This window comes from Leucoraja erinacea, chromosome 9 (genome assembly GCF_028641065.1).
Source record: "Leucoraja erinacea ecotype New England chromosome 9, Leri_hhj_1, whole genome shotgun sequence".
Classification (NCBI taxonomy): domain Eukaryota; kingdom Metazoa; phylum Chordata; class Chondrichthyes; order Rajiformes; family Rajidae; genus Leucoraja; species Leucoraja erinaceus.
Genome location: NC_073385.1, coordinates 45768255 through 45793191, shown reverse-complemented (window position 1 = coordinate 45793191; position 24937 = coordinate 45768255). Strand labels below are relative to the sequence as shown.

At 46.4% G+C, this 24937-nt stretch overlaps 1 protein-coding gene across 2 annotated transcripts in view; it reads right to left on the bottom strand.

Moving 5' to 3' along the window:
• spred1 (sprouty related EVH1 domain containing 1) overlaps positions 1-24644 on the bottom strand; it is an 86149-nt gene extending 61505 nt beyond the window's left edge. Inside the window, exon 1 of one of the 2 annotated variants that reach the window (XM_055640717.1) lies at positions 24337-24644. In XM_055640717.1, the coding sequence (XP_055496692.1) occupies positions 24337-24362 (26 nt within the window). In that variant the 5' untranslated portion in view covers positions 24363-24644. The remainder of the gene's footprint in view (positions 1-24336) is intronic. The other variant, XM_055640718.1, reaches the window with a different exon arrangement.
• Between the last annotated feature and the right edge of the window lie 293 nt (positions 24645-24937).

The following is a 24937-nucleotide window of genomic DNA, read 5'->3' as shown; positions in this document are numbered from 1 at the left end:
CAGACCATTTTGATAAAATTATTGAAAAGAACTATCAGGCTCAAGTTTTCACATACCTACAATCATGAGGTGCCTACTTACCCCGCTCTTAAAATCATTTCAACTACTTTTCATTGATCATTATCTGTTATGAAGAATCTATTGGTAAATAAAGCTATGCTTTGGTTTAAAAATAAATTTGCTCCCAGTAACAATATTTTTAATGAAAAACAAAAATAAGCAGGTAGGAATTGCAGATGCTGGTTCACACCGAGGCGAAGCACAAAATGCTGGTCAGGTAGCATCTCTGGAGAAAAGGAATAGGTGACATTTTGGGTTGAGACCCTTCTTCAGACCGAGAGTCAAGGAAGAGAGAAATTTTCCCTCCGTGATTTAGATTCCCTCCGAGCACTGGCAGTTTTTTCCTTGCACTCTTCTAGCAGACTAATTTTTAATTTTAACAAATGAAATAGATTTAAGATTTTGTTTTATGACTCTTAAATGCTATGGCAATGTTTGTATGGCAATGTTTGTATAATCTGTTATTGTATGCAATTTACATCCACTATAATTTCTTCAGCACTTCAACATATTCCCTTCTCTTTTCACCTGAATTTTCACAAATGTTCAGTGATGTTGTGATCATGATTTTAAATGTTTTTTTCTTCCTGAGCAATGTTATTGGTTTGCACAAACAGGCAACATTTATTCCTCTCCTTTTGGCATCTGCACTCATTGCACAGCACTCTGGTTCAGTTATCGTTTAACAATACCCAAGATTTCTTTGTGAAACTAATTTCATAACAATTCAAATTAATTAGAAATGTAAATGAGATTCATTTTGAGGCGCAATATCAGATTCCTGCCATAACAAATCTCCAGAATCAAAATACCAATATAATCCAACAGTTCCTACCAAATGCCAATAGAAGTGAAAAGTTTCTTAAGCAACAAAAAATATGCTAGCGGAACTCAGTGAAACAAGTAACATTGGTGGTGATGAGAGAGTGGGGGGAGTAATTGTCAACATTCTGGTGTGAAATCTTGTATCCGGATGGAGAGTGTAGGGGGACAGTAGCTAGTATAAAGAGGGGGAGAGATGAGCCAATGGCTGATTGGTACATGGAGATTGGGCGAAGCATGATAGGCAGTTGAAATCAGGTAGGGGAAGAGGCGAGATGGAGTTGAGAGATGGAGGTAGGGGCAGGCATGAAAAAAAGCTGATGGAGCCAGATGAGGTGAAGGGAAGGCAAAGGTGGAGACAGCTAAGAGAATGATAAACAGGAACACAAGTGCTACCAGTGGTGGAATCTGATAGGGAAGGTGATAATGAGAACTACAAAGGCCATCCTTGTTGCATGCATTTCAACTTCCTTTCCCAATTCCACACTGGTCCATCTGTCCTCAGCCTTCTGATTGATTGAATACTTTATTCGGCGGTGGTGAATTATGTTGTACTGTTGTACTTTTCTATGTCTTTGTACATTTCTTCTGACCATTACCTATCTGAAATATTAAGCATTAGAAAAATCATCTGTGTCAGATTCAAATAAATTAAACCATACGTTATCAAAAAGACAATTGCATGGTCAAATCAGCTGCCCAAATTTGGTGCACTAGCTACAGTATATCATGGCAGTTCCTCCAGCAACCTTCGAGACAATCGTCAGCACCTATTCAAGAAACACACCATCCCAACCAAATGACAACAATTTCAATGCCACGCGGGGCAATATCCTAGACTACCCTTTCTTTCCATGCTGCCAAAGTAACTTCACCACATGACTACAGCAAATTAAAATGAACTACTTTCTCTCGGGAATAAATGCCAGCGGTGACTGCCTTTCAAAAGAATTAAATTCTCAACCGTCCATCACGCAATGATCCCCACCCCTATTGGGCTGGAAATGTCTTCAGAGTGAACATTGACTATGTTTGACAACGGAATGCAATCAAATGTGTTTTAATTCCCAATGTTATTATTTGTATTAATCCATAAAGATGGATTAATTAAATTGTGAACACGTGAAACATTAAAAGCGCTCTGTTCGATTGTCACTACTACCGTTTACACATTATTACAGAATTCACAACTATACATTGGATTTATCCACGTTTTACTTCTACAGTCAGTCATATACATCACAAATATGGTCAGGAGATATTTCAGCTGACATTTTAATGTTAATTCTGGTGGGAATGATGAAAACAGCATTTATCAATAATTTTTTTTTAATCTGGTGTGTACAGACTGGGTATCTTCATTGCTGTTCACAACATATATATCTAATCTGAATGTCCGATAATGTGGCGTTTTGACACCTTTAAACATATTAACAAAAGAACATTTGCTACAGTTATGTCCTTTGGCCATCTCTTGTCAGTTAGTGTAATGTTCAACCTGTCAGATAGGGTATAGTCGGTTTTAACGGTAGTTATCCAAAAATGCTTTAGAAATTTCCGTGCAACCTGTATATTTTGTTGTGGATAAATTATGTGGGAAGCGAGAGCGTTTCTGTACCAATGGCAATAACGACCCATGTTATGGTCATTTCATGATAATTTTCGGTCCTTCACAGAAAACATGCTTGCATCAATCTGTAGTGTGCATGGTTAAGCATATATGTTACCATGGTAAAGGATTTATTGACACAGGTTGATCATACGCTAAATAATCCAACCACATTTTTGTTTGGAAGTGCAAAAAAATAATAGAAATTGCATTCATTGCAATGTGTAAAAAGAGTTGACATACTGTATTATAATTTTGCTGCATGTCATTGTGGTATATATCATGTCTTGATTTAGTTTGTGACTTTATTTGAAGCAGATATAATATGTGATGCTTCATTGAGCATAATTCCGACTGGTAACTGCGCACTTCGTCCGAGCACATCATTGCACGCGTCATGCATGCTGTCTTAAATAACCACCTAAACTGTCATTTAAAAAGCTGCCAAGGTTGCCCGACTGGCAACAGGGAACAAAAGTTAAGTGAGAGCCCTGCCAAGGGGGACCCGTTGGGTCCCGTCCTCCCAGGGGGGGGGGGGGAGGAGGGGGAGGGGAGAGAGGAGGGGGGGGGGGAAGAAGAGGGGAGAGTGGGGAGTGGGGGAGAGGAAGGGGGAGGGGGGGAGAGAAGGGGGATGAGGGAGTGGGGGAGAGAAGGGGAGGGGGGGGGAAAGGAGGGGGAGGCAAGCGGGCGGCATGGACACTGAGCGGGCGGGACCAAATGCTAGCGGGCGGCGGGCCTCGGGAGTGCTCGGGGCCTCTGAAGCCCAACCAAATTACTGCGAGTTCAGCGGCTTTAATTCAGAGCCCTGGGGGGGTGGGGTGGGAGGGCGGCTGGGCGGCTGGGCTGTGGGCGGGGGGGGGGCAGGGCAGACGGGCGAGTGCGAGTCGGCTGCGAACGGGGCGCGAAGAAAAGAAATGACTGCGAGTCGGGGGTGGGGGCGTGGCGTAACTCGCAGCGCATGGAAAACAGTGCCCAGCAGGTGGTGTGTTGAAAACAGTGACAAGCGGGGCGCGAGGAGCAGAGCCATTGTGAATCATCTGCTCGTTAACTTTAAAAAATATTTCAGATCTGTGAACAATTTTAGTAAATAACTCAAGAAATAATGACAAAAATTTTCAGATAAGGCCCCGTCGCAGACCCATGTCCCTGTCCCTCAAGAGCCGAGGGGGATGACCCAAGGAGTGGCCTAACCCCCAGGGACCACCACAGGACACCGCCCACCCCCCCCAAGAACCCGAGGCACGAAATGGACAGGAGGGCGCACACGGCGGCCAGCCCGGGTGCGCGCCATGCCCGGAACAGGAACGGGCAACTGACCAACAGGTGCAGAGGACGGGGTAGCCACTGGAGGAGGTACCCAAGACAGAGGGCGCCCTCACTTACGGGGCCACGCTACCAGCACCAGCCGATCAATGTCAATATGCACCGGCTTCAGCCGTGCAACCGAAAGTCTCATGCCGACCCCCCCCATGTCCAGGATGAATGTAGTTGAGCCATACTCTTGGTCTCAGAAGGGATCTTCGTACGGCCGCTGGAGAGGTGTCCAATGAGCATCCCTACGAAGGAAGACGAACTGGCAGTCCTCCAGAACAGAGCGAACATGCGGACGGAAGGACCCATGACGAGACGTGGGGACCTGCGCCAACCGTCTGCCGAAGCAGAGCGTCCGAAGGCTGCTCCACCTGGCCACGTGCCGACGGGATGAACTCCCCGGGCACCGTCAACGGGGACCCATACACCAACTCAGCAGAGGAAGAGGCCAAGACCTCCGGGGCTGCGGTGCGGATCCCGAGCAAAACCCACGGCAGAGCGTCCACCCAGTCCGGATCATTGAGCCGTGCCTTCAAGGCATCCTTGAGTTGGTGGTGAAACCGCTCCACCAGTCCGTTCGCCTGCGGATGATACGCCGTCGTGTGGTGTAGGCGAACCCGCAGGAGGAATGCCATGGCCAACCACAGCTCCGACGTGAACTGAGGCCCCCTGTCGGATGTTATGTCCAGTGGCAATCCAGTGCGCCGCCAATGCCTGAGCACGTGGCCATTGAGGAATCAGGTAGCGGAATGGCTTCAGGCCACCGCGTAAAGCGGCCACCACGGTGAAGAAATAGGTCATGCCCCAGGACGGCGGCAGCGGCCCCACGACGTCCACATGTGGGCGAACCGCTGCCGAGGGATGGCGAACTCCTGCAACTGCGCATGCACGTGTTGCTGCACCATGGCGGTCTGGCACGGGATGCAGGTGCGTGCCCAATGTCCAACCTCCTTGCGCAGCCTGTGCCCGACTTGGAGAACCGCGTGAACCGCAGGTCGCGATAAGGCGCCGGCTACCCTGTTATACGAAACGGTGTACTCAGACACATATGCCAACTGCCTCTGCTGCCGGACAAACCACGGGTCTGAAACCTTAGCAAACGTGAAGGTTAGTGGCTTGTGATCCATATATGCAGTAAAAGGCCTCCCCTCCAGGAAGTAGCGAAAGTGGCGCACGGCGAGGTACAGGGCAAGGAGCTCACGGTCGAAAGCGCTATAACGGCGCTGAGCACCACTGAGATGCCTGCTGAAGAAGGCGAGTGGCCGCCAGCATCCGTCAACGAGCTGCTCCAACACTGCCCCAACTGCAACCTCAGAAGCATCCACTGTCAGGGCATCCTCTCGTGGATGGATTAGCCATGAGTATGTCGTCCAAGTACACGAATACAAAGTCCAGGCCACGGAACACACAGTCCATAAACCGCTGAAAGGCCTGCACAGCGTTCTTCAAACCAAACGGCATCCGCACAAATTCAAACAGTCCACGATGCCCATCGCCTCCATCAGCCGGAACTGCTCCCGAGCCAGACGAAGCTTGTCCGGCGCGAGACGACGCACCCGGGCGTACACAGGCGGGCCGGTAGTAGGAATGTGGTGTTCCACCCCGTGCTTGGGGGTGGAGGAGTGGAAGTGGGGTTCGAGGATGCCCGTGCAACCGGATCACCAACGTGGAGGAAGATGGAGTGCACCAAGCACTGCCGCTTGGCATCCACGAGCAGTGAATGGGCTCGAAGGAAGTCGGCACCCAGCAGCGGCTGAGAAACGTTGGTGATGACGAACTCCCACGAAAAGCAGCTGCGGTCAAAGTTGAGGGAGATGGTGCGAACTCCGTAAGTGCGAATAACACTCCCGTTCACCGCGTTTACCCGCACAGATGCCATTGATGGAGGGAGGCAGCACACTCACCTCGGCCCCGGTGTCTACGAGGAACCGACTCCCGGTGCGGCGATCCCAGGCGAAGACGCGATGAATATAGCCGGCCGCCGAAGGAATCACTGACGACCGGCCCCTTCGTTTCCCAGGAACGCACAGGGTGGGCGACATTGCCTGGCTGCAGCTCCCAAGCAACGATAATAGCACCAACACCCTCTGCTGGCTTCTGGAACTGCAGGCAAAGTTGGCTGGGTTGAACCATAGCGACCTCAGCTGGCGTTGGGTGGAACTGCAGGCGGGCCGTGCTAGAACGACGTGCCAGCACTGGAATGCCCGATTTCGCTGCCGGGGCCGACTTGGAGCAGCGGAGATGTGGTCAATAGCGGCCCTGACCAGCTTCGAGCCTCCCGACGCCGCGGGAAGGACGGCCAGTGCTTCCAGGTCCCGCTGGCGGGGCATCCACAGCTGGTCAGCGCGTTCGGCCAGCGCCTGTGTGTCGGCAAAGGTATCGGTGGCGAGCTGCAGGCGGATGTTGGCGGGAGCTGTTGCAGGTAAGCAAATTTAAATAGAAAACAAGGCCGGTGGTCACCCATAAGGGCGACCATGTCCTCCAGGAGGGCCGACAGCCGGCGGTTGCCCAGACCGTCCATTCGGAGAATCCGAACTGCCCGCTCAGATTCGCTAAGGCCAAACCTCCTGATAAGGTGGTCCTTAAGGCCCCTATATTTGTTAATTACCGGGGGGTTGCTGAGGTAAGGCTTAACACGCCTAACAGTCGCTTGGTCAAGCGCGCTGACCAAGTAAAAGTATTTTGTTTTGTCAACAGTTACCCCTTGCAGAGCAAACTGTGCCTCTGCCTGCTGGAACCAGATATCAGGCTCTTCGGTCCACAGAGTAGTGAGTTTAATTGCAACGGCGTTGTCATCCATCACGATGTGTGATGAACGTCGGAGTCACCAGTTGTAGCGGCCTGGACGAAGTCAGGAAAAGGCCAGGTCAGGCAGGTTCAGAAGTAGTTTAATGCAGCAGCGAGAACACGCACACCAGCGAGCAGGACCTGGGAAACCCCGTGGCAGGCACACGTCCCTGTCCCTCAAGAGCCCAGGAGGATGACCCAAGGAGTGGCCTAACCCCCAGGGACCGCCACAATTGTTTATTACATGCAATAAAATAGAACACAGAACAGTACAGAAGGACGGGCACTATAGCCCACATTGTGTGACAAATATGATGCCGTCACTTATTTACCTGCACATAATCTGTATTTCACCCCCGTCCCCCCTTCTCCCCATTCCCAGCATATACAGCCTATCCAAATACCACTAACGCATGTGCTTCAACCACCATCCCCGGCAGCGCACCCCAGACACTCACACACCTCTGTGTAAAATACTTGCCTCACACATCTCCTTTAAGCTTTGCCCCTATCTCACCTTAAAGCCCCTATTATTTGATTGTTCCATCCTGGGAAATGAATTCTGACCGTCTATGACTGTCATAATTTTATATACTTCTATCAGGCTTCCTGTAACTTCTGGCGTTCCAGAAAAAACAGTCCAAGTCTGTCCAACATGCCACTGTAGCTATTACCCCCTAATCCAGGCATTATTTTGATAAACCTCCTCTGCAACTTTTCCAAAGCCTCTACATCCTTCCTGTAATGAGGTGACAAGAACTGCACACAATACGCCAAATAAAAGTCCAAAATGTAAATGGAGGTACTAAAAACAAAATTCAGTTCTAGAAAAGAGTTGGGAAACGGTAATGATATATGATGTGGTGCTAGAGATTTTCACAAAAAAATAATAATAGTGGAATTAACTTAAAATAGACTACTATAACAATTCTTTGGCAGCCACAAGGCTGTTGTGGCTTCCAAAGGCTAACCTTTAAAGATTTTTTTCAGAATAACCATGTGTCTGTCTGTCTGTCTCTCTATCTATCTACCTACTTATAAAAGTCTCATCTTGTGTGTGTGCGGGTATGTTTTGTATCTTCCTCAAAATGCTACGCGCTAGCGCTTAAATGTTTACATATTCTAACTCACATTTTTGCCCTCCACACCGTAATATGGTTCACTTAACATTTGATGCTATATTTCACGTTATTGATGATTATAGCTTTTAAAAAGCAAAATTTAACATGAATTTTACTGTTAAAATCCTTCCTACCAGCTTCCAACACACTTCGATACAAAGTAGCAAGACAGGAACACTCTGAACTTTTCACCTCAGTGGGATATCACAGCAACAGGAGGGGCTGGGCAAATTGGTATTGCAATTGGAACTGCTGCGGCAGGCAGGGTGCAATTGTATTTTTTTTTTTTAAAGTCCACTTCTGATGGAAGCAGGGGAGTACTTGAATCTTACGTTCGGGAACGGGTTCAGTTGGGGGACCACTTAGTGATGCAATATTGCGTTGGGGGAGCAGGCCTCCAGTGTGACAGGGACCCGGCCCAGTTGGTCTAGTCTCTACATAACTAAAAGTCTTTGTCGTGTGTGTGTGTGTGTGTGTGTGTGTGTGTGTGTGTGTGTGTGTGTGTGTGTGTGTGTGTGTGTGGTGTGTCTATCTATATTTCCAAAGTGTGGAAAAAAAAGAGTGATGTCACAATGCACTCACAAGGCAGGACGGGACATAACGGGAGGGAGGGGCACACCAGTGCTCGCGGTGAACGAGGAGTGACGGAGGCTGCCAGAGCCCAACGGCCGCCGGGGTACCAGGTAGGGGGGGTGGTGCCGCGGGCCGAGCCCGGGTAATGGGCCTGGGCGGGAGCCAGAGGGAGGGCCGAGCCCGAGGCTTGGGATTGGGCTGCGTTGAGAAAGAAGCCGCCGCTCGAAACCAAGGACGACCCTGGAGATGAAGTCTGCGGCCCAGGCGGCAGCCAAGCTGATGGCGCACGCCAATCTGGTTCATTCCTATCTTCTTCGAAATGCTAGGCCACAGCCTTCCCATTTTCACACATCCTATTCACATTTTTCTCGTGGTGGCGATAAACATCTTCCCATCGCATTTCTATCTATATTTCCAAAGTTATTAATCCCAGAAATTTTAAAACCAGCCCGATTTCTTCAAACTCATCCATTTTGGAAAAAAGAGTGATGTCACAATGCACTCACAAGGCAGGACGGGACATAACGAGAGGGAGGGGCACACCAGTGCTCGCGTTGAACGAGGAGTGACGGAGGCTGCCGGCGCCCAACGGCCGCCGGGTACCTGGTAGGGAGGGTGGTGCCGCGGGCCGAGCCCGGGGACTGGGCCTGGGCTGGAGCCAGAGGGAGGGCCGAGCCCGAGGCTTGGGATTGGGCTGCGTTGAGAAAGAAGCCGCCGCTCGAACCAAGGACGACCCTGGAGATGAAGTCTGCGGCCCAGGCGGCAGCCAAGCTGATGGCAGGAGTTTACAGCTACTCTACGACCAGGGTAGGTGCTGGGGCAGGGAATGGGAGTGAGGTGAGGAGGATGAGGGAAATGAGAATGAGGGAGATTCGGGGGGTGTGTGTCCGTGTGTGTGATTCTAGCTTTGTCAAAACGTTTTCACACATTATTACTCACATTAGCCCGGTCGACACAATAAACATGTTCCCTTCACATTTCATGCTTATTTTCAAGGTTATTCATCATTAAAGTTTTAAAAAAAAAGCCAAAACGGCCAACGTCTCTGCCCCATTCTCTCTCTGCTCTCACACTCTACACCCCCCCCCCCCACATCCTCCCTCTCTAGATGCGCCTGCGAGTTGGGGGCTATGCGTCAGTGTATAGGGCGGTTATGGGGTAAAAGGAGCAAATTAATAATATTAAATATAATATCATGGGGGGTAGTTAGCGTGTGTGCGGGGGGGGGGGGGGGGAGACATGCCAGCCAACACCCAGCTGGCTATGCAAACCTGCTGCGGAAGAGGGAAGCAGGCTATCAGCAGGACATCACAAAACCAGCTGGCAGCACCCCTCGGCATCCACCAGCAATATCAAACAAGGACTTAGTGTGTGTGACGTCGCATGCCACCCCCCCTCCCCCGCAACCACACGTTGGGGGAACAGACCCAACGGGTCTGCACTTGGTCTAGTATTGATTAAAAATAGAAAGGTAAACTTTGTATGAAATGTGTCTTTCCATTTTATCCAAGTATCACTGCACTTTGTATAAGCGAGTTTGGTATCTCGACAAACGATTCAACCAAGGAATTAATCTAGAATTCTGTCAATAGCTTCCTTTCTTGTTCTGCTGTTCACACACTACTTGCACAGTCCCAGTTCTAGTATTAATCTGCAATGAGATATTCAAAAAGTTAAAGAATGTATTATTTTAATTTAATCCTTAATGTGTTTGCTACTTCAATAAGAAAATATTATGTGTTTGAAACATTTTCTTATCTTTATTCATAATTTATGTGTAAAAATATTTAATCTGAGGCAGGCAGCGACTGCATCAGTGTGATGTGAGATGATGCTTTACCTACTGGCGGTGTGAATGTACCGTTAAGACAAAGATTCATCTCCGAGGAAAACTGAGTACACGGCTGGCCCTGCGAAGGAGCTGCCAATCCGATACAAGACGTTTAACTGCGAAATGCCTGCCCTTTAGTATTGGATAGATTGAGTGGAGGGTCTGCGCTGTTCCAAGTTTGCAGTGGTTGCGGTGCTTTTCCCCCAGCCATGTCGCCCAGTGCACGTTGACCAGCACAGTTCGCCAGCCCTTGTTAGCAGAGGCTCTTTGTGCAAGTTTTGTGGCGGTTCTGCGTTAGGATCGGGCAGGCGAGAGGGCTTCAGATCAGATCAGTCCAGGTTGCTGAGTGGCCGAAGGGCGGATTTTAATGAGCCGTTATTAAACTGTTCCGTCTGTGTGGCGTCGCCAGCTCTCTCTCTCAGATCCCCCACCCCAACTGTCGACAAAGACTGAGAAAATGCTCCCACTCATCCGCGTTTGCCCACTGGCTGGGGCGGGTGCGCCTCCTTCAAAGAGAGTGAGAACAAGTTCCGCAGGGCTCAAAACCGGTACTGAATTGCTGCGGAATAGATAATCAGCTGGTCAAAGGAAACCCGTTCAAACCCATTTTTTTATTACCGTTGAAACCTGGACCCCGGTTTAATTGCAGGAGAATATTACAAACTGCAAATATTATTTTAAGCTCAGGGAGCTGCAACCCACTCCAGAGTGTAGCCTCTAGTTTGGCTGCGGTTCAAATGGCTGCAAATTCTCATAATTATCACCGCCCGGTCACCCGGACCCGGCTCCCAACTATACGCCCTGACAGACAGGCCCTGACAGAACCAACCCGAGGTTAAAGAGACAGCATCTTTATTTAAGTCAACCCACCTCAAAAGTTTAACCAGCCTGTTCGAATCCAATCTGAACTTTCCAACCTACCCCCCACACAGCACATTCTCTTCGTTTCCTTCAACCCAGGAAGGTTGTTTAGATAGGAATTTAAGGACCGTCTCAAATTGGTTGACCACACAACTTGTAATTCGTGTAAATCGATATTGAATTTGAATGGTTGTGACTCAGGCTAATGCCAGGGATTTGATAATTGACAGGTTCGTTCCAGGCATTCTTGCGTTTTCAAGGCTGGTGCTGTATTGAGTCCATAATTTAAATAGACAGAATTGTGGATTTGTGCAGCCTGCAGTACACTGTGGCCTACTGCTGACATAATTTGACGAACTTGGCCCTTCCCACCCCCTCCCCAGGTACTTTCCCCTGTAACCACAGGAGATACAACACCTGTCCCTTTATCTTCCCCCACGACTCCATTCAAGGACCCCGACAGTCTTTTCAGGTGAGGCAGAGGTTCACTTGAACCTCCTCCAAACTCATCTACTGTATCCGCTGTTCCAGGTGTCAACTTCTGTACATCGGCAAGACCAAGTGCAGGCTCTGCATTTGTTTCGCGGAACACCTCCGCTCAGTCCACCTTAACCTACCTGATCTCCCAGTTGCTCAGCACTTTAACTCCCTCTCCCATTCCCAATCTGATCTTTCTGTCCTGGGCCTTCTCCATTATCAGAGTGAAGCCCAGTGCAAATTGGAGGAACAGCACCTCATATTTCGCTTGAGTAGCTTACACCCCAGCAGTATGAACATTGACTTCTCTAAATTCAAATAGCCCTTGCTTTCCCTCTCTCTCTATCCCCTCCCCGTTCCCAGTTATCCCACCAATGTTACTGTATCCGATTTTATCTCTGTCCCGCCCACTCCCCTGACATCAGCCTGAAGAAGGATCTCGACCCGAAACATCACCCATTCCTTCTCTCCAGAGATGCTGCCTGTCCTGAGTTACTCCAGCATTTTGTATCTACCTTCGATTTAAACCAGCATCTGCAGTTCTTTCCTACCTATTCATTTCTATGTTATGCTTTTTCAGTGGTTTAGAAATCACAGATATTTATTCCAATAGCAAATCATGGCCACAGGGACCTATCAAATTATTCAAAATGCTTTCCAAAATCATGTTGAACCTACTTCCCCCCCATTGGTATTCAGCTCCGCGATGTTGTGTGTCGGCGGCCACAGCGCTCCGGAGCTTACCGCACGGCAACCCGGTAAGGCATTGCCCGCTCCCCGCTGGTATCCCAGCGCTGCGACGCCGCCGACTCCCAACATCGCGGAGCTGGGGCTGCGGCCGTTCGGCCGCTGGTGGCGCTGGACTTGGAGCGCCGCGCAGCCAGGGGTAGAGTTGCCGGGGTCGGAGCTCCAACCGGCGCTGCCCACGGCCGGACGCCCGCAGCCCCCAGCTCCGCGATGTTGGGAGTCGGCGCCCACAGCGCTCCGGAGCTTACTGCACGGCGACCCGGTAGGCATTGCCCGCTCCCCGCTCTCCGACCAGGTAGGGGACTAAGAATTTTCCCCCTTCAGCCCCCCCCCCCCCCCCCGCCACATAAAATCCCTCCAAACTAACTAACATTTAAGCAATGATTTACAATGATTCCCCGGTCTCCGGGGAGGAGGCAGCTGCTCCAGACTTTTCAAGCCGCCCGCGCTACCTACCTAATCTACGCTAAAAATCGTCCATTCGGAAATCCGAAAAATTCCGAAATCCGAGAAGTGTCTGCTCCCAAGGCTATCGGATAATAGGTTGTGCACCTGTATAACAATTATGAAGTGAAACTCACAACTAAATATATCTGCTGAATACATATCTGCTGAATAAAAGACTATGCATTCTAATATATGACTTAAAATATATTTTTTTAAGTGCTGACATTCTCTCACAAAAATGACCATGATATTTTTATCCAAAATCATGAATGAATTGCTGGAAATTTCAAAACATTCTATTTTCCAATATAATTACATTAACTAAATACAGACATCCATATTTTTGTTCAAGATTTAAGCAACTTAAAAAGCATGCAAACTCTCAAGTTAAGAGAAACAGAAGAGGGAATGAGAAGCTAAACAGGTTGTGGAACAGGGGACATCATCCCTCCTATCTATGGATAAACAAGGACCTGCAGTTGCTCCTTTACAAAAAAGTAAAAACAAATAATTGGTCTGCCAGGGCAGTTCTGAAGAAGGGTCTTGACCCGAAATATCATCCATTCCTTCTCTCCAGAGATGCTGCCCGTCCCTCTGAGTTATTCCAGCATTTTATGTCTATCTTTCGTTTAAACCAGCATCTGCAGTTCCTTCCAACACAGGGCAGTCCTCTCAGTGGATTGTGCGAAAGAGATAGAAGCGGATACATATTTGGAGGCAATGGAGAGCAGATCGCCAGAGGTGATGAGACTGGTAACAGTCAGGAAGATGATGGTCTGGTGTTCATGATAAATGGGTAGGTATGAGGAGGATGGATGCCTCCATATCCAACACATGGCCAGATCCACTAGCAGGCCTGGACTGTCCGCCAAAGACAGAAGATCGAGAACCCACCCAGAAGGTCCAGCTCGTCCACTGAGGACCACGGAAGGAGGACCTTCCTTTCAGAATGACTGGCAGTGACTAGTGGGTACCGTAAGGCTCGGTATTTACAATATACATCAATTATTTAGATGAAGGGATTCAAAGTAACATTAGCAAATTTGCAGATGACACAAAGCTGGGTTGCAGTGTGAACTTTGAGGATGCTATGAGAATGCAGGGTGACTTGGACAGGTCGAGTGAGTGGGCAGATGCATGGCAGATGCAGTTTAATGTGGATAAATGTGAGGTTATCCACTTTGATAGCAAAAACAGAAAGGCAGATTATTATCTAAATGTTGTCAAGTTAGGAAAAGGGGAAGTACAACGGGTTCTGGGGGTCCTTGTTCATCAGACAATGAAAGTAAGCATGCAGGTACAGCAGGCAGTAAAGAAAGCGAATGACATGTTGGCCTTCATAACAAGAGCAGTTGAATATAGGAGCAAAGAGGTCCTTCTGCAGTTGTACAAGGCCCTAGTGAGACCACACCTGGAGTATTGTGTGCAGTTTTGGTCCCCTAATTTGAGGGATATTCTTGCTATTGAGGGAGTGCAGCGTAGATTTACAAGGTTAATTCCCAGGATGGCAGGGCTGTCATATGCTGAGAGAATGGAGCAGCTGGACTTGTATACTCTGGAATTTAGAAGGATGAGAGGGCATCTTATTGAAGCATATAAGATTATTAAGGGTTTGGACACACTAGAGGCAGGAAACGTATTCCTGATGTTGGAACCAGGGGCCACAGTTTAAGAATAAGGGGTAAGGGAGATGAGGAAACACTTTTTCCACACAGAGTTGTGAGTCTGTGGAATTCTCTGCCTCAGGGGATGGTTGAGGCCGGTTCCCTGGATACTTTCAAGATAGGGTTCTTAATGATAGCAGAGTCAGGGGAAATGGGGAGAAGGCAGGAACGGGGTATTGATTGGTGATGATCAGCAATGATCACATTGAATGGCGGTGCTGGCTCGTAGAGGCGAATGACGTACTCCTGCACCTATTGTCTACTGTCTATTGACCTGCCTGGAAAGCCAGGCTCGCCTGCCGGAGGACACACCTGGCAGGCCGGACCCGCGCCACAGACCAGAACCCACACGGAAGGCCGGGCTCGCCCACCGCAGACAGGGGACTAGCCCAACGCGGACTGAGGATCCGCCTGGAAGGCCCAGCTCGCCCGCCGCGCCAATTTTCTTTTGAAGCACATAATTTTACGTGTTGTAAGGCGTAGGTAAATTACACTTTCGTATAATTAAAGTTTCCCTAAAAATACAGCAACCAGTTAAAAACAACCTTTATTACAGAAGAATCCATATAGCAAATAGCTTGCTTGTTCAATCATGCTTATAGTTAAATTGCGCTAAAATTCAGACTATGGGACTATCTCCCAAACATCAACGCAGTTCATTTATAAATTATTTATTTATTCTAAAAGTAATCGGAATAGTCAGATATGTGTATAGCGCCGAAAAGGGCCCTTTGGCCCACAACGCCCATGCTAACACATGGATCCAGGGAAAATATCCAATGGGTAAGGAAGATGCAACTGTAAACGTTTTGCGCAAATTCTATGACCATAGTTAGCAATCACCCACTCTGCTCAACACTATTATCAACCTCTGCACTTGCAAATAATCACTGGCTGTATCCAACATCCTTTCTCAGTCCGAATATGGGTTCCAATCCGAAACATAGAGTCATCGAGTGATACACAGGGCTCTAACTTAACTTTTGTTCCCTTTTGCCAGCCGAGCAACCTCGGCAGCTTTTTAGGTTGCAAAATTACAGTTTAGGTGGTCATTTAAGATGGCTTCCATGACGCGTGCGATAATGTGCTTGGACGAAGTGCGTAGTTACCAGTCGGAATTGTGGTCAATGAAGCATTCACATATTATTTCTGCTTCAAATAAAGTCGCAAACTAAACATATTCACCAATCAAGACATGATATATACCACAATGACATGCAGCAAAATTACAATACAGTATCATCTCTTTTTACACGTTGCAATGAATGCAATTTCTATTATCTCTTTCTACTTCCAAACAAAAATCTGGTTGGATTATTCAGCGCATGATCAACCTCGGTGAGACCAAGCTCAGGCTTGGCGATCGCTTCACACAACACCTCCACTTAGTTTGCAATAACAAACCTGATCTCCCGGTGACTCAGCACTTCAACTCCCCCTCCCATTCCGAATCCGAACTTTCTGTCCTGGGCCTCCTCCATGGCCAGAGTGCGGCCCACCGCAAATTGGAGGAACAGCACCTCATATTTTGCTTGGGTAGTTTACACCCCAGCGGTATGAGGTCAAGCATACGCCCACCACAATTTGTGTGAAAAAAGTTACCCCTAAGATTCCTATTAAATCTTTTCCCCTTCACCTTAAACCTATGTCCTCTGTCCTCGATTCACCTACTCTGGGCAAGACTCTGTGCATCTACCCGATCTATTCCTCTCATGATTCTATACACCCCTATAAGATCACCATCCATTTTCTGCAGAGATACAGCATGACCTGCTGTTGCTCAAGCACCTTTCTCTTTCATTCAGTTTAAATCCATTTTTAGTTTCGATCAAACCCACAAAAGTTGTAATAGTCCCACATTTGTAAATAACCAAATATAATGCAATGCATTATCTCCTCTAACTTGCAAATTCCTTTTGACATTCAACCACACGATCTGCCGTCTGTTACACAATGACATGGTCTTTGTTTCATTCTTAATTCTTTTATCTTCCCAAGAACAGCCCAACAATTGATTTCCATTGTTTCACTATTTTTGGAGCACGTCAAGGTCCTAATTTTGTGTTACTCACTCTTTACCACCTATACATTATTTTTCGCAACCGCTGTGTGCAAGGCTAACACTATGTGGAGTTTGTAAGTTCACCAGTTTCTTCCCATACCTTAAAGACTTGCGGTGTTGTAGTTCAAACACCTCTGTAAATTGCACCTCCTGTGTCGAGAATGGATGAGAAAGTGGATAACCTAGAACTAGTGTGGGTGGGCGATCGATGGTCAGTGTGGACTCTGTGGCCAAGGAGCCTTAATCCATGCTGCATTTCTAAACCGTATACGAGCCAAACCAAATTAGTAATGATCCACTATGAGCAGACTTTCCAACACCCAATATTTTCCATTGCAGCTCATTTACTTACCATATCCATACCTCAGCATATCCAAAGTTCAAAGTCCAAATATGCCAATGATTTCCTTTTTCCTCAATTTAATCTAAAACCTTTTGAATGATCCATACTGGTGCCCTGTAATCTATTAGCCCCATCGCCTCAAATTAATAAATCTTTAATCAATCAATCAATCAATCAACTTTATTGTCATCTTGCAAAGCAACAGTTGTACAATGCAAAATGAGAAGACGTTTCCCAGGGAATACCAGAGCATTGTTAAATCATTCCACAGGCTCGTGCTCCCCATTCTTAACCATCACTAGTCTTTTAATTCTTCTCAATCCCACTCCACGTCCCTAGCCTAAATACACCACCACAACTCTTAATACTCCAGTATCATATGCATCCATTTCTTCCTTTGGTTCCATGCCCAAGGTCGTCTACATCCCATTAGCTTTAACTGCAATCTGAACACATCTGCCTTTTCTCAAAAATCTTGTCTCGCTGGTCAAATGCCCAGGCCTTGTTTGAGAACATTTCCTTGTTTGAGAACATCATTTTTAATTCATAAAAACGTTGTTCTTGAATGTAAACTTTCCAAATGTTGTAACACTCCCAAGACAATGTATTTTGTTTTCAGATAAACAGTTTGTACCTGGACACATAGCTCTACATGTTAATGTACAATCTTCACTTTTTTGAAACCTTTTACATTTTTAGAGGTATCACAAACTCCCTAAAATGACTAGCATAGTTTTGAAAAGTTATGCCCCATGACAGTTTCTTAACAAGGGTTAGGCATAAACTAATTTATATTCACAGCTGCCAAATCACCAGGGTCAAATAAGTGACTTTCTCACTTTGGAGATTAGGATACCATGTGACAAATTCTAATCTGCAATTGTTTTCTGATTTAAAAAAAAAATCTGTATATTAAACCACCAAAATAATATTAAACCAGTAAACCACGTTGTTTTCTTCCCCCAAGTATAGAATATCAGTCACTGCACAAAACCAATCCCTGAACACTGCACAACCTGCACCTACAATTCCTACGCACAAAATAAAAATTAGAACCTAAATGCCATAAGCATCTAAAACAGTTAACCCAAAGATTGTCTTTTGATATTACTACACCATAACAGTCATTTTACACAACTTGAATCAAATTAGAGGTAGCATAACCTTAAGAACACACAACAGATATTTAATGTAAAAGGATTATCAGCATGCCGCCTTCAATGATCAAGTTAAAAATGTTAAGAGTATCACAAAAATTGCAAAAAATCAAAAGCTGCAGATGCTGGGAATCTGAAATAAAACCAGAAAATGCGGAAACACAACAGACTACATCTATGAAAAAAGAAATAATTTAAACATTTCACAGCAAAGACCCTTCATTAGAACATTATCATGATAATGGTTTCTTGAAGAACAGCTCCTAAGACCTTATTATTTTACACATTACATGAAAAAAATAGAATAATGTCATTGCTGATTGAGTAACTGAGCAACCACAGATGTTAGAATATTTCAACAACATAAAAATATATCAAATTTGTTCTCCAAATACAGTTTCTTCATTATTCATGGCAAGTAAATATTGATTAACTTTTAAATTGGCAAATATCAGCTTCCCACATTTTTGGAGTTGTTCCCTAAAAGATGGCCTAGTGCATTTCCAACATTTTGCGACTGTATATATAATTCTATTTACATTGACAAATAACCTAATATTGCAGCTTTGCATTATCTTTGTAAATGAAGTTTCAGGAAAGATGCCAGCCACACATTATATAAATAAGTGATCACATAGCATATGTCCATTTGTTTCAAAAGAATGGAACATTAAGAAACAATATGTATAATTTACTTTCATTAGGAGATGAAAGCATCAACAAGTATCTTGCAAAGAGAGCAGCATTTTGTGAAAACCATGCAGAATAACTTATTTGTTATCACAAAAAAAACCTTCCAGTATTCAAATTCCATAAATACATTTTTCAATTCATGGGGGCACTGACTTTAGTATTGATGGATGGGGAGAAGATTCAAATTTGTAGAGGAAGTGAGATGGAATCGATGGGAAGTGACAGAAGAGAAAAACTAATCTCTCCAAAATAGGGACAATAAAAACTCTGATACCTCTGAGGCACGACTAAAACTCCAGTTAGCCTCATGGCTGCCATTTCAAAAATCTATTTGAAACATCCAAAAAAATGTACCAAAAGACATGTTTTAAAGATTTTCTGAATAAAATTATTTCACTGCTTACAGGAGCAAACAAGTAATAGTTTTAAAATCCAAATGTTTAGAAATTTACAAATGGGCTTTGTGTAAATATGTTTTAAACCATTTTAAAACCACGCATAAGGAAATTTAAAGTAAATTAAAGTGACATGCTCCTGGTCCCGCTGAGTTACTCCAGCATTTCGTGTCTACCTATAATTTGGATAAACATGGGCTGCCTCTGAACTATATGTCAGCAGGAAGGACAACAAAGGACTGAAAAGCTAGGCCATGGGAACTAACTTAGAAAACTAAAATTGCTAATACTATAAATTGGAGAAGAGAGTTATTTGTGGGCATGAGTCATACTACAGTTTTTAAGAAAATAATATTAAAATGAAGCCTTGTTGCTATGCTGCACCAGCAGAAACAAACCTCTATTTGGCACATTTTCAAAGCTGTATTGCAACTAATATTTTTAAATGTGACTGGAATCTCAATTATTTGTCTCTCTGATGTTCATCTTTGACTATCCTCAAGTATGGAAGTTAGCGGACAACAAAAAGCTAATGACAATATGTCTGCTCAGTTTTTCCAGCAGCTGTGAACAGTTAGCCTTCAGCATGTGTTGGTACGTTCATGGAAAAACTAACTGTAAAGTTAAGCACAAAGCGGATATCCTATGTAACATTTGGGCAAATTCATCTGGTATCGGGGAAGTGGTTTTGAACTGCAGTAACCATTTGATTCAATTTCACGACAGCTGGTACCTGAGGAGAGTGGTACTTTTTAAAATACATGTTTAAATCCAAGAAATTAACTAATTTGACAGGGTGTTTTAGATACTGTAAATGAACACAGGTCTGAAGTTAAAATCATCTTTAATCATAACATATAGTAGAGCGGAACAGCAGGTTGTTAGTTCATCACTACCGCTTCCAAGACTACTTAATGTACGAAATGGGTGTTAATATAAAGTGTACAGTAAGTTGGGTTAATGATGCTACACTACTATGATTGGTTCACATGCAATAACCAATCTACATCCTTCTCCATAAAGAGAAAAGATAGTTAGGGACAAATGTTAAACACACGGATTTATACGTACTCGCCGTATCTGTCAGGCGGTCTACTAATACGACCCGAAGGCGTGCGGACAAGACCCTCTCCCTCCGTAATAGAAAGGTTAGTGGGGGAGGGAGGCAGTGAACCCGAAAAGGAGAAAGCAGCTGGGGACACTTGAGGCGACCGGTGGGGTGAGCATGCGGGAGTGGTAACGTTGTTAGATGGGGTAGCCGACCGAGGCGGAGAGTGCACGCTGGGACTAGTGGTAGCAGGAGCAGCAGAAGGTTTAAACGGCAGGGGTGATGGGATCACGACTTTGTGACCTTTGACAATGACACCGTCCTCATCACAGACTAGGAAGAACGGCTGCACCTCCAATGGTGTGCTGTATTGTTTGTCTGGCCAGCCTCTTTTGACAATGGATGAGAGCAGCTGTAGATTGCCGTCCACGGCTGTGTGTTCAGCCAGGCTACGCAGGCGTTCCTTGGGAACAAAGTCAACCTTGAGAACCGTGAGCTCATCACATTCATAGGGATTCTGAAAATGTTTGGTCTTTTTGCGGCAGATGCAGATTAGCCGCTGAGCTTGAATTTCTGTTCCCACGGGACCAGCAACAAACGGCGAAATGGTTCATCTTCTTGCAGTAGTTGCATGGCTTGCCGTTCGGTGGACAGAACATCCGTCCCTTGTTGTGGAAATAGTTACAATTCGGACACCTTTGCGGCGGTTCATTGATAAAACCTAGATTAGCCGTTTGCGGCGGTTCATTCATAAATCTTCTGTTAGCTGTCGGTGTGGCTCGTTTGTTGACGCCCATCAAGTTTATACTCTTTTTCTGAGTGTAAAACTGATCACTCAGTGGGGCCATGATCTCGGACGTGCGGCAGGTATGCACAGCTTGTTCAAGGGTTAGGTCAGCATTCCGTAGTAGCTCAGTCTTTAGCTTTTGATCAGTCATGCCACTGACAAGTTTGTCTCGAATTAATTCATCAGACATATCCCCGAAGCGGCATCGCTGAGCCATATATTTCAATCACAGATAAATCGTTCAACAGGTTCATCAGGAAGCTGTTGTCTCACGAATAATTTTGCTCTTTCCAAGATGCGGTCAGAGGGTAGGTCACACAGTTCACAGAATTTACACAGTAGGACATTGGGGTTACGCACAGTTTCAGCTGGGACAACTACCTGGCTGTTACCGTCAAGAATGGCAAGAACGAAGTCAAAGGTCTGCGCTGTCATCAGAGCCTCTGGCCCCGCCAGGTTTAGTAGGAGCGAAGCTTTGACCTCATCTGGGTCATTTCGATGGACGATGTTGATGTAGTGTTCGTGGTCGATCTCGAAGAGCCTCCATCGTTCTCCGATGTCTGAATCAAAGATGAGCTGCGCTGGTTTGTGGCATGAGTTTGCCATGACAATACAGATAAAACGCAAATAAAACCCGATATACGGACGCAGTGGGTCACTTCACGCTTTCTGACACCATGTAAATGACATAATGAACACAGGTCTGAAGTTTAAATCATCTTTAATCATAACATATAGTAGAGCGGTATAGCAGGTTGTTAGTTCATCAATACCGCTTCCAAGACTGTTTTAATGTAGAAAATGGGTGTTAATATAAAGTGTACAGTAAGGTGGGATTAATGATGCTACACTACTCTGATTGGTTCACATGCAATAACCAATCTACAGATACAATGTGTAAGTTGTGAACTTCAACACACTTAAAAACCACTGTATCAAATATAAATCACATACAAATCATACACTTTCAGCAGTCAAAATGAACACATTTGTGGTCTGTGAGTACATACATAACATTTTAAATGAGTGCAGTTAGCCAAGATTTTGAAAATAATTGTTCCTAATATTTCTTCAATAAACTAAATTCAAATTGTTAAGCTAAGAATGTCATCAAGCATTGGATGAATAGACTTTTAAAATGCATTCACAGAATAGTTAACAGCAGAGGAGCAGAAATTGAATGAAATCATACCACTTCCATGATGCATACCCTGTTCCTTAAAATGTATTACTTCACAAAAGAAACTATGCATGCGCTCAGACCTCTCTCACTGGCCTTTAATGTGATAAATGTATACTATTATCTACAGATTAGATCACTTTCTTACCAAATGCTATGTGTAATTGGAGCAACATAATCTACAAGCAAATTGTTCACAGCTATAGTTTAAATCCAAATGAATGCGTTGCACAGGTTTACTGAAATCATAACAATATCTCAACACACCACCACAACCAACAATGACAGGTACAAATAAGTGGATAACCGCAATTCATTTCATTTTTCTGTGCTGCTTAGCCCTGCTAACAGAAGTCTCAGATCATGATATATTGCCCAAAGATCATTTACTGTCTGAAATGTTGCTAAATTTCAGAAAGAAATGCTAACACACAAGAAAGAAAACAAGATAGCAGTCATTTTGCTCACAAAAGACTATTCTGAAAATAACAAAACACTTTAGAAAATCCCCAAATAAAGATTTTTCAAAATTTGTAGGAAATGGATACATGCCACATAATGGATTTTTCATATTTCATATTTTTCATATTTTGTAGATTATTTAGTTTCATATTTTGTAGGTTTCATATTTTGTAGATTGTTTAAGCTTAATTTTATAAACTCATGTTCAATTTATATTTTTATGCTCTCTAGAGCTATTCATACATCTAAATTTACAGATATAACGTCTCAGTTATTCTTAAATTGTTCAAAATAGTAGACAAGGTGACCAAAGATGTCCCAGTACCGTCACTAATCTTACTGCACACTGCCAGTGCACGCTGGCCAGTGCACTGACAACAGGTATTTTATGAATGGGATGATCACGTGACAGAGGCACCTCCCAAGCTAATATTTCTCATGAATGTAGCTTGCAAACTGTTCTTCTTTCACACGATTCTCCACAACCGAGATTGCGAAATGATACCACTGCAACCAGTAACGGATGTGACAAGGCCAGTTAGTAATTTATGTATCGCCTAAAATGGGCCCCTTTACCACAAACTCGAGAAGAGAAGGGAAATTACATATTACATATTACAGTACTTTTTTTGTGAATGAAAAGGAGGAAAGCAGAAAAGAATGATTTAAAAAAAACAGGGCTTTGGTGGGTCATTGCACAGCGGAAATCTTGGCAATTTTAACAACCGGGGGCGAGTGGAAGAGAACTAATATGAAAATATAATCTAATGATGCAGGATCGCGAAAGAGATTCCAGCTCACCAAGCAGGCATCTTCATGCCTGCAGTAATCGCACAGCCTGGTACTATTTAAATAAACACACAAAAGGCTGCCCAACCCCCGGGTACATCATGTGCCAATTTCAATAAAGAGTGGAAGCACCTTCGACCTCAATTAAGAGCATGAGAACGCTATCCACACTCCTCACACCTCACACTAACTCAGGCATTCCACAAACACCTCAGATCAGAAAACTGATCAAAATAAACCTCTTGAAAGTATACTTCAGTACACTCTGGCCAAACATATCCCTCACTCGCACATAACCAAGCCACCCGTAATCCTTGACTTGTACACAACCACCCCTTCCCATGGACGACACTCATAGCTGAGCAGGGGGGTGGGGGGTGCAAGGTGGAGAGAAGAGGAAAAAGGCAATTGGGGGGGGGGGGGGGGGGGGGTCGGGATTGAGTGGCGTGAGCACGGGGTGACAGGAAGGGGCAGCAGGAGTGATAGGTGGTGAGAGGGAGGGAAGGCGAGAGTGGAGGGAGGGAGGGAGGGCGAGGAAAGAGGAGAGCGAGGTAGGATATGGGGGAGGGAGGATGTGGATAGTGATGAATGGTGGTATAACAATGATGGGAGGGGGTGGAGCAGGGAATGAGGGGGTAGAACTAGGATTGGGGGGGGGGGCAGAAAGAAGTCCAGTGGAGAGTAAAGGATCGGTGGGGGGTAAGAGATGGATGGATGGGGGGGGGGGGGGGGGGGGGTTTAGAGAGAGGATCGGGGGTGGAGATGGGATATGGGGTTAGTGAGAGGACCGAGGGGGGATCGGGGGATAGAGAAAGAATCGGGGGGTAAAGAGAGGATCGGGGGTAAAGAGAGGATGGGGGGGGGGGGGGGGCGGGGGTAGAGATGGGTTCGGGGGGGGGGGGTAGCGAGGATGAGGGGGTTGTGTTGGGTGTAAGGGGCGTGAACCCCAACGTTCCCTCAGCATTAATGCCGGGGCTGAGCGACCTCCATAGATCCGGGCAGCTTCTGGATGGTCGCCCCGCTTCGGTGGCGGTGGCGGAGACGAGCCGATCCCCTCCCCTAGCGCCTATTCCTGCCTAGACCGACCGACCGACCGCCTCGTTTTCTTACTCGGTCTGGTTCGCCTCCTCGCTCATCTTTCAGCGACTTGCGATCATGGCCACGTTAATCCACAGCAGCATCTGCCGGCCCCACACGACGGCCACCTCTTCATACTGCGGCCGCCGCTCCCCCGCCTCCCGTCGCGGGCCGGGCAGCGCCTCGGCCGCCGGCATCCTCATCGCACCGTCGGGAGGGGAGGGAAGGGTAGGGGAAGGGGGGGGGGGGGGCGGTCGGCACTCGTGGCCTGTCTTCAACGGCCTAACCCCGGCCTGTCCGCTGCCACCGCTCCGCTCCGTAGCTCCATCCCGCTCAGTTGTCCAGAGGTGAGGGGGGGGGGGGGGGGTTGGAGGGGGCGCCGGGAGGGGGGGGCGCCCAGGGGGGGGAGGGGCGTCAGGAGGGGGAGGGGCGCTCTGGGAGGGGGAGGGGCGCACAGGGGGGAGGGGCTCCAGGGGGGGGGGGGGGGGGGAGGGGCGTTGGGGGGGGGGGAGGGGCGTTGGGGGGGGGGGGGGAACCGCTGTGCTGTGGTCCGGGGTCGGGCGGAAGCAACGGCCGCCCCACGCACCCTGGTTGATCCGTATCCCTCCACCTCTCCTACAACAACTCTTAAAAA